We start from the raw sequence: 10,001 nt of genomic DNA on the forward strand, positions 1-10,001 counted from the left end.
GTGAATTTCCTTTTTACATTTCTGATTTTCTTGAAGTTATTCAGCATCCACTCAGTACAACGTATTTATTGTTGAGAACTATATTATATATTACTATATTGAGAACTATATTATGCACTATTCTATAAGCTTCTGTACTATGACAAAATGAATGCACATTATGCAATTTGAGTTCATTACAAGTGACTGATACAGTGTGACAGTTGACATTAAAGGTCACAAATTTAAAAAACAATATTCCAATATCAGGCACAAACAACGCAATAAGGTAGACAGTAATTTAGCAATGTTTTAGACATGTTTTAATGGTAATGACATATTTTAAGACACATCATGACGAAGCAGTAATGTCAAAAGAAATGACAGGTTTTTGTTGGTGTAGTGTGTTATGGACAAAGAGCATCCTGTCTGCTTTCCTACACTAGGGTCATCCATATAAAATCCTCACAACATCAACTTTATTTTCCCTTCAATTTTATTTTTTCAAAGCTGCCTTTGGGCCTGGTATAGTTACTGGAAATGTCTTATGCTCCATAGAGGAATTCCCGATGTCTTTACATGCAAAAGGATATCATCACTGCATTGATTCAGGCACTGAAGTACTTCCAAAGGCAATTAAGTCCCCATATTAGCCATTTCATGTGGTAAGTCAATACCAAGAAGTAAGGCATCCCCAGGAGCACATGATCACCAGTCAGAGTGCTGTGCCCTTCACCGCTGCCACACTTTGTTCTAAAGATTCCCCCACCATACTGAGCTCATCTCTTTTCCGTGTTAGTTCAGTGTGAGCCTCCTGTAGCCTCTCGTTCAGCTCAAGGTAGTGTCGGCTTTGCGTGTAGCGGGCCTCCACTTCATTGCTGTGTGATCCTCCTTTCAAATATGGAAAATTACATTAGTGATCATTTTTCTTTCCATGTACAATACAAACATGATAAGATTGAAACTACTATGCAAAATTGTACTATGACAAAACCTTTCCATCTTCCACTGCAAAGTTAACTCAGATGCTAATCAGACAAAAATTTACTTTGCTTAGTGTGAATAATCACAGGCTTAACACCATCATCCAGCTTCAGACTTAGTGATTAGTCCATTAGTGATCTCATCTCATCCCAAGCACAATATACCAGGTAAAACAGAAAAGGTTCTGAGTTAAATATGCTTCTATTGTCATTCCTAGCCCACAGCTAAGCATCTGTTAGCACCCACAATTCCTTGTGCACATATCTCATTTCAGTGGATTTTCTGAATAAGGTGTTTACATACAACAAATTTCGGATTAAAACCGACATATTCCAGGGGTGGGAATTGGAATTTGGGGACTCGGAATATTGTCTGAATCGGGCAATCGGATTGAGGTGTTTACGTGACTCAATACTAATTAGATAATTACCAAATTACGATTAATATCGGAATATTGATGTGCATGTAAATACAGGCACCGACAACTGTAAAATATCATCATGCAAATATCACAAATCCAATTTAAGATGTATCCCAGGAGACTTAGTAAGTCTGAGCAAAACTATCAACATATAAAATCAATGCCTCTCCCATCACTAAAATTCTAACCATTTAGTTTTATACAATTATATTCAATAAACACTCATAGGCCATAGTCTTTCACATTGTGCATAGTGTATTCTGTTTGGTCATAAACTAAATATCGGGATTCATGTTGAATATATCGTGTGGAAATCTTCAGCTGTCATGATATAAAGGAGTCTCCAGTGACAACACTTTGTAACAGTCAGAAGTAAAAACCTTTTGGATTTCTGGTTTCTCTGTAAAATACAAGCTGTATTTTCGTTTTGTCTTATTAACTTCAACAGCACAAAAAGTGACATAATACATGACAGGAACTAAATTGTTTCGTGGCTTTCCACAGCATTAAATGCAACTGTAAACGGATAAAAAGTATGAGCTGTTGTTCTGAAAATCGGAATCGCTGGAAAATTGCTTTGCTTCACATCTTCACATCATTTAGTTCACTGCTTCCTAAGTTACTGTGGTGCATTCTGTAGACCAGAGGTTCCCAAGCCTGCTCCTGGAGAACCCCCTGTCCTGCACATTTTAGCTTTTTCCCCCTGCTCTCACACACTCTCTCTCTCTCTCTCTGTCTCTCTCTCTCTCTCACACACACACACACACACCTGATTCAACTGAGGAAAGGTTTTTAATTAGCTGCTGAGTTGCCTGAGATGTGTTGGGAGCAGGGAAAACACTAAGCTGAGCAGGACAGGGGGTTCTCCAGGATCAGGGCTGGGAACCTGTGCTTTAGACTTTAACATGGCGTCACCTTCATTAGGGATTTGTAAAAACCTGAAGACAGGATCACTGGGGTCTGCTCGGTTTATGTCCTCGATGATCTGGTCCACTGATGGCGGGTCAGGTCGAGTCGGCAGAACCATTTTCTTTTTTCCTTTGGATCCCATGTTCATGGCGCTCTCCTCCAGTAATGTTAGCTAACTCTGCAGTGGCTCCAATACAGGCGACAGCATTTCACTTTTAGCCGCGACTACAAGAGAATGCACATCATGTGAAAGCTCATTTAAGATAATTAACGACAGGACCTGAACCCTCTGACGCGTCTGCGCTGTACACATCTACTTCTTCTGACTTCCTGTGCGAGATAGTGCTCGCGCGCGCTCCGCCATCTAGTGGCACGGAGCGGACCCGTCCTCCAGCATGGACACGCCCTCCGCCGCGCCGTGATTGGTCAGTGCTACGCTATGCTTAGCCAGTGCTACGCTGTGATTGGTCAGTGGTACACTACGCTTAGCCAGTGGTGGGCTGTAATTGGTCAGTGGTACGCTATGCTTAGTAAGTGCGACGCTGTGATTGGTCAATGCTGGGCCGTGACTGGTCAGTGCTGGGCTGTGATTGGTAGCGCTACGCTGTGACTGGTCAGTGCTGGGCTGTGATTGGTCAGTGCTACACTATGCTTGGTAAGTGCTGGGCTGTGATTGGTCAGCGCTACACTATGCTTGGTCAGTGCTGGGCTGTGATTGGTCAGCGCTACACTATGCTTGGTAAGTGCTGGGCTATGATTGGTCAGTGCTACACTATGCTTGGTAAGTGCTGGGCTGTGATTGGTCAGCGCTACGCTGTGACTGGTCAGTGCTGGACTATGATTGGTCAGTGCTACACTATGCTTGGTCAGTGCTGGGCTGTGATTGGTCAGTGCTACACTATGCTTGGTAAGTGCTGGGCTGTGATTGGTCAGTGCTACACTATGCTTGGTAAGTGCTGGGCTGTGATTGGTCAGTGCTACACTATGCTTGGTAAGTGCTGGGCTGTGACTGGTCAGTGGTATGTGTGTTCATGGAGACAAAGATACATAAAAAGTCCTTTTTGTCACGTTAGACATAAAGCAAATTTATTGAAGACGGAGGCATTAACATTGTGTAAAAAAACATCTGTCTTCTAACTAATGAAACAAATGAAGAGTTAATATAAATGAACAATAAATAACATTTCCAATTATTATAAAGGCTATTCTGACAGTATAATTTAGAGACCATGTAAATAAACTGAGATATTAATGAATTAAAATGAACAATGTAAATAAACAGAGATCAATGTATTAAAATAAACAATGTAAATAAAATGAGATATCAATGTATTAAAATAAACGATGTAAATTAACGGGGGTGGGCATGACCTAAGCATAGCTTACAAAAAACAACACGCATGTTTTTCTGTCAGCCTCTACTATTACTTAAGTACATTGCAGTTACTTCCTGGATTCAGTATCATTCATTCATTCCATGTAATCCTAGTCAGGGTTGTGGTTGATACGGAGCCTATCCCAGGAACACTGGGTATGAGGTGAGAATATCATGTAGAATATCATGTAGCCAATCCACCTACTGGCATGTTTTTGGGAGGAAACCCACAGGAAACCCACATTGTCCCATGTCCATCAGTGACCTGAGAATCAAACTAACAACCCTGGAGCAAAGTTACCCACTATGCCTAATGATTAAACGACTGTGTCAGAGCAAAACAGATTAACAGTTGAGACTATACAGTAACAAAACTACTTCAAGTAACACACGATTGAAATATGTGCAAACCAATGCCAAAATGACATCTTGTGTTTTCCTTAATTGGTATTATATAACATACTTCAATCACACTGCATATGCTCGTTATAGTATTGTCTACTAACATCCCGGGGATTTCATTCCTTGCTGTCCTGTGACTTTGGATGTGGAACCTTGCGTGACTGTAGAAACAGATGTGAGATGTATTAGTCAGCCGAAACCATCTGAGAAGTGCTGAGAAAGACTATAAAATACTTGAGCACTTACGGTTCAGTCTACCTTGAGTTCATTCTGTACAGACATGCAAAAGGAGAGAGAAATTAGTGATGGAAAAGGAGAAACGTGAAAAGAAAAGTGAAAAGAACGTACGCAGCATTAGCCTAGACTTAGGCTTTTGATTTATATAAGGAAAACCCAATAATGTAATATTGGAGCATTGAGCTGTTTACATACAGATGGACCAGGAAGCTCTTTGGCTGCTGGCTCAGCTGGGTGAATAGTCCTGTTTCTCACCAGAGTCTGAAGAACTGATACAACAAGGCATAGTATAGGATAGGGGTGAAATGAAAAGCAAGGTTATTTTGAGAGAAAATATATTACTCTATTATGAGTGTTCATATTCACATAATCAGCACTTGGCTTGTGAGGAACTTTTTATTTTCTAAGTAGAAAAGGTAGTATGTAGTCATTAAAAATAAGTATGTGTCAGTAGTCAGTATTCTATCTGACTTTATTGGCAAAAATAAGTTAATGGTATAAATGTTATGTTCCACTGAAAGTGTATATATGTATGTATGTGTATATATATATATATATAAAGTCATCTAAAACCTTTAGTGTAGGCGAGTGAACATAAACAATTCGCTAAGATTGGATACTATGCCATTCTATGATGAATAGAGCAAAAATCATCTCCATACCCTCTCTCGTAACGGTCTCTGCAGCTGTTATGACCTTCCCGCTCAGATCGCAAACCATGTTGTCCACAGTAGCTTCGTGTTTGAGGAAGAGTGGTCGCACCAATCGCTTATACAACACCCGAGAGCCATTCCAGGGTACTGGAGCCATGCACCATAGCAAGAACAAGCACTGACAACACCAAGGGACAAAATAAGGGATAAATGGATGGTTTTAATACTGCAAGCAATTAAAGAAATTATACATTAAATAATGCATTGGTTTAAAAAGATTTCTATTGCGATAAACCCTTTCTCATTACTGAATGAAACCATGTAGCAGCGCATGTATAATACACCTACTTTGCACAGATAGTAGAAAGGAAACCAGGACAGGAAGATGTCTGAGAAGAATTCTCCCACGCCAAAGAATCCATACACCACCCAGTAAGTCAGCCACTGTGTGTCATCGTCTTTGTTTGGACTCTCAATAGCCTTAATGCTAAAATCAGGCCAAAGCAACATGAAGCAGCAAATCATGACACTGTCAGCTCCATGTCAGGTATTAATGATTTTCATCATTAAGTAACATGAATCTGTAGAAGCTTTAAATGTTATAAACACTTACGAATAGTATGCAGGATAAACAAAGCCAATCAAGTTGCAGATCAGGGAGGCCCCATATCCAACCAATAAATACAGTCCTGTTGCAGAGGCAGCTCCTATGAACACGAAAGATATATAGCATAATAAGCAAATTAATATTTCATTATGAAATTAATATAATAATAATTGTAAATAATGATGTTCGATGGTCCTGTGTGTAAAACAAATTTAAAAAGATACAGTTCAGGTACATAACTTGTGTTATTGTAGCTCTTTTTCGCTCTAGGACATTGCACTGTAGGTTAAAGTGCAGGATGCCAGTTTTATTTTTGAGGGTATTTACATCAACAATGTGTGAACCATAAAGATGAGCTTAGCAATAACATAATGGAGTACAGCATGATGGCACAGCCACACAGTGGGCAGCAAGTGCTGCTTCACAGCTCCAGGGTTGCTGGTTCAATCCCAAGCTCTGGTTACTGTCTGTGTGGAGTTCTCCCCATGGTCGTGTGAGTTTACTCTGGGTTCTCTGTGGCTTCCTCCCATCTCCCAAAAACATGCAGTTAAGCAGATTGGCTTTGCTAAATTGCCAATGAATATGTGTGTGTGCCAGTGGTGTCTGGTGGTTTGTATATACCTGCGTGTGTTCTGTTTCATCTGTTGGTTTGAACTCTTGTTTAAGTCTCAGTCTCTCCTTCATAAGTAAGAGCATCAAAAGGCTTTTCCAAAAATCAGGTCAACAAATTGTCTGCCATGTTGTATTCAAAAGCAGCTAAACTGTTAACTAGCTAGCTAAATTTCAAATTTCTTTGAAAAAGGTAGTGACAAGCTATCTAGCTAGACCTGTAAATAAACAAAAGAATTCTGAAACACACAATTATCAAATAATTAAACATAATTTTATACTTACAATTTATTTACAATGTTCACCTATTTCGAAGATAAAATAACAAGCTATATAAGCTGTGTAAAACTGCTGTGGATTAGGCTACTTGACTACCACTGCAGCTCTGAGCACTGTGTGGCTGAATGGTGCCGAAATGTTTAACTTTGAGATGTCAGTCATGTTCACTACCATTTCAGTGACTGGCAGTTGGTTACGAGAGTACACCCCTTTTAAGAGTTCTCCCAATCATGATGTGGAGAAGCCGTGCATTCTGGCGGGACAAGCGAAGAGCACACTGTCCAATAAATGTTGAGATTTTTTTCTATGCAAAAACCCAATTATAATATACACTCATCAAACACTATTAGGAACATTATACTAATACCGGGTAGGGCCTCCCTTTGCTCTCAAAACAGCCTCAATTCACCGTGGCATGGATTCCACAAGATCTTCCTTTAAGATTCTGGTCCATGTTGTTATGATTGCATCACGCAATTCCTGCAGTTCATGCTGCGAATCTCCCATTCCACCACATCCCAAAGGTGTTCAATTGGATTCAGATCCGGTGACTGGGAAGGCCACTGAAGTACACTGAACTCATTGTCATGTTCATGAAACCAGTTTGAGACGACTTGTGCTTTGTAACATGGTGCACAATCATGCTGGAAGTAGCCATTAGAAGATGGGTAGATTGTGGCCATGAAGGGATGCACATGGTCAACAACAATACTCAAATAGGCTGTGGCATTCAGGCGATGATTGATTGGTATTAATGGGCCCAAAGTGTTCCAAGAAAACATTCACCACACCATTACACCATCTAAACCAGCCTGGACTTTTGACACAAGGCAGATTGGGTCCATGGATTCATGCTACTTTTTTCCAGTCTTCAACTGTCCAGTTTTGGTGAGGCTGTGACCACTGCAGCCTCTGCTTCCTGTTCTTGGGTGACAGAAGTGGAACCTGATGTGGTCTTCTGCTATTGTAGCCCATCCACCTCAAGGTGGATCCACCTCAATGTGTTGTGCATTCTGAGATGCTTTTCTGCTCACCACAACTTTATAGGGTGGTTATATGAGTTACTGCAGCCTTTCTGTCAACTTGAACCAGGCTGGCCATTCTCAGTTGACCTCGCTCATCAACATGGTGTTTCCATCCACAGAACTGCCGCTCACTGGATGTTTTTTCTTTATTGCACAATTCTGAGTAAACTCTAGAGATTGTTGTGCATGAAAACCCCAGGAGATCAGCAGTTATAGAAATACTCAAAGTAGCCCGTCTGGTACCAGTAATCATGCCACAGTCAGAATCACTGAGATCACATTTTTCCCCATTCTGATGATTGATGTGAACATTACCTGAAGCTGCTGCCCCGATTTTAATTGCATGAATGAGTATATGTACAGGTGTTCCTAATAAAGTGTTAGGTGAGTGTATAGTATATTTCACTGCCACATTTTAATTAAATTTTAAAGGAAACCCAGCTTCCCATGTAGTCTTAAAGCAATCTCCTTTGGTGTGTGCACTGGTGCCATGTGATGGACAGGCATCCTATCCAGAGTGAATTCTCCAGCCTTGCACCCATTGTTCTAGGGATAAGCTCCAGCAAACCTTTGCACTGTACTGTAAATAAACAGCCACAGCAGACCTGTGTTAACTAGCAGATCAGGATTAACTTAACTCCACCTGTCTCTGTCTCTGTCTCTCTCTCTCTCTCTCTCTCAAACCTCTTTTATTCCTATATTTTAATGCGAAATCTTCCCTGCTGAAAACAACAACAACAATGAAAATACTTATAAAATTTGTAATGTTTTAATGGTTATAATGGGAATTGTATTAGTTTTAATGGAAACTGTAATGGTCCCTGTGGGTCTCTACTGGTAATTTGTTGCCTTCTACTGGTGGATACCATTAAGGACCAATAATGGTAATGGTTTTAATAGTTATAATGGGAATTGTATTGGTTTTAATGGTTATAATGGGAATTGTATTGGTTTTAATGGAAACTGTAATGGACCCTGTGGGTCTCTACTGGTAATGTGTTGTCTTCTATTGGTGGCATGTTGTGTCTAGTGGATACCATTAAGGACCAATAATGGTAATAGTAATGGTTTTAATGGTTAGCTGATGGTTTGTAATGGTATTTGTAGTGGAAACCACTAGAATTTCTGTGATGGTTTCTATTGTTTGTTTTGTTTTGTTTTTTTCAGCAGGGTTGTAGGGGGATAGCATGTCTAATCCAACTTTGTGACTTCAAATAAACCTCCATCTTACCTACTACAAGCAAACGCTTCTTAATTCCAGTCTTTTCTTCGATTTTGTTGAGGAAATCGGTAACAAAGTTCTTCTCGTTGAGAAAAGTATCGACGCGCTCTTTTAGCTTGGAAAAAAAGGAAAACATGGTGACATGTATCATGTAAAGGTGTCGTCATATACCATTGATAATACTTTCTCCTTTTAAGTTAAACAGTTAAATGTAGATACATGAATTTAATGGAAACATGCTACAAGTAACGAAGAGGAGTTTAGCTGACAGGACAAGCCGTAATTCCCATCCACTCAATCCGCTTTAAGCAACAGACCTGACACCAGGGTTGCCAGATTGGTGTGGAAGATGCACCATTTCAGTATTCAGTAACTCAAGATGTATCTAAACGCATGCACATTGTCCAAACCCCTCTAACCAAGCAGCATTTAACCATAACACCACAAGTGGCTTTTTTCATCAAACATCTTGAAAAAGTGACAGCAATAACTCACACTTAGTTTCCCTTACAGAAAAGTCACATTTTTTAGACACATCACATGTAGACTTTACACATGAAATTTATTTTTCCATATGTGATTTACACAATTCATTTATTTTCACATGTAATTTTTACATGATTCATTTTTCACATGATTTTTCCTACAAAAATTTTTGCATGTGATTGTTTTTTTTTACATATAGTGTGTGTGTGTGTGTATGTGGTTTTCTTTTTCCACATGTGATGGGTTTTTTCACACATTTCATTTATTTTTATGTGATTTATACACGATTCTTTTTTTTTGGTTAATGTGATATTTTTGTTCACGTTAATTCACATAAGCATTTGTGAAATGTATGTAATCTTTCCTCAAGAGTGGACATCATGATCAATTTCATATTCTGTCTGATTTCGCATTTTGGCAGTCTTAGCAAGAACTAGCAGACTGCCGAAACCATAAAATGTAAAAGCCTTCACTTCTAAGGCTGTAACGATACACTCCGGTCACGAATCAGTTCGATTCACAGTACTGGCTTCACAATTCAATTAAATTCGCAGAATATTTCTGAACCAAATTTGAATGAAGGAAAATTATGACTGAAAAGACTCCTTTTTTGTTTCTGTATCATAAACGATGCAAAACTAAATAAATAAAAATTGCTACACCTGAGGCGTCATTTTAACCTGAAATAGAGCTCCAAAGTTGGCTAAAATGCCTGACTGTCACTGCCTATTTCTCCTGTACTGTAGATTGCAGTGGTGTGGGGCTGGTGTCTTTTGAAGAGCCCTTTTTAATGGTTATAACATGCCCATGTAA

The 10,001-nt window shown here is 39.5% G+C and overlaps 2 protein-coding genes across 4 annotated transcripts; both read right to left on the minus strand.

Annotated features, from left to right (window-relative positions):
- Nucleotides 1-279: 279 nt before the first annotated feature.
- Nucleotides 280-2,643, minus strand: c11h19orf25 (chromosome 11 C19orf25 homolog). Of its 2 annotated transcripts, none has more exons than XM_053238247.1 (2): nucleotides 2,300-2,643; nucleotides 280-867 (listed from the first exon to the last, which is right to left on the minus strand). In XM_053238247.1, exons 1-2 carry the CDS (start codon nucleotides 2,439-2,441, stop codon nucleotides 695-697), a joined length of 315 nt encoding a protein of 104 aa, XP_053094222.1. In that variant the 5' UTR covers nucleotides 2,442-2,643; the 3' UTR covers nucleotides 280-694. The 2 variants fall into 2 exon arrangements, with proteins under 2 accessions (XP_053094222.1, XP_026776595.1); XM_026920794.3 differs by having other exon boundaries at nucleotides 280-870; nucleotides 2,300-2,640.
- A 731-nt stretch (nucleotides 2,644-3,374) lies between these two features.
- On the minus strand, nucleotides 3,375-9,013 carry reep6 (receptor accessory protein 6). 2 transcript variants are annotated; one of them, XM_053238148.1, is made up of 8 exons: nucleotides 8,972-9,007; nucleotides 8,712-8,817; nucleotides 5,574-5,667; nucleotides 5,309-5,447; nucleotides 4,970-5,138; nucleotides 4,503-4,576; nucleotides 4,317-4,340; nucleotides 3,375-4,231 (listed from the first exon to the last, which is right to left on the minus strand). In XM_053238148.1, exons 1-7 carry the CDS (start codon nucleotides 8,990-8,992, stop codon nucleotides 4,320-4,322), a joined length of 624 nt encoding a protein of 207 aa, XP_053094123.1. In that variant the 5' UTR covers nucleotides 8,993-9,007; the 3' UTR covers nucleotides 3,375-4,231; nucleotides 4,317-4,319. The 2 variants fall into 2 exon arrangements, with proteins under 2 accessions (XP_053094123.1, XP_026779910.2); XM_026924109.3 differs by having other exon boundaries at nucleotides 3,376-4,231; nucleotides 8,712-9,013.
- Nucleotides 9,014-10,001: the final 988 nt, after the last annotated feature.

This window comes from Pangasianodon hypophthalmus, chromosome 11 (genome assembly GCF_027358585.1).
Source record: "Pangasianodon hypophthalmus isolate fPanHyp1 chromosome 11, fPanHyp1.pri, whole genome shotgun sequence".
Classification (NCBI taxonomy): Eukaryota; Metazoa; Chordata; class Actinopteri; order Siluriformes; family Pangasiidae; genus Pangasianodon; species Pangasianodon hypophthalmus.

Excerpts from the sequence above, each read along its gene's own strand:
- reep6 (XM_026924109.3), bottom strand. The coding sequence starts at position 8,853 with ATGATACATGTCACCATGTTTTCCTTTTTTTCCAAGCTAAAAGAGCGC. Across the intron at positions 5,448-5,573 it reads GTTTATCCTGCATACTATTC|CATTAAGGCTATTGAGAGTC; the intron begins GTAAGTGTTTAT and ends GCCTGATTTTAG. Across the intron at positions 4,341-4,502 it reads AAGAGCTTCCTGGTCCATCT|AATGAACTCAAGGTAGACTG; the intron begins GTATGTAAACAG and ends ATGTCTGTACAG.
- c11h19orf25 (XM_026920794.3), bottom strand. The coding sequence starts at position 2,441 with ATGAACATGGGATCCAAAGGAAAAAAGAAAATGGTTCTGCCGACTCGA. Across the intron at positions 871-2,299 it reads TTTACAAATCCCTAATGAAG|GAGGATCACACAGCAATGAA; the intron begins GTGACGCCATGT and ends CATATTTGAAAG.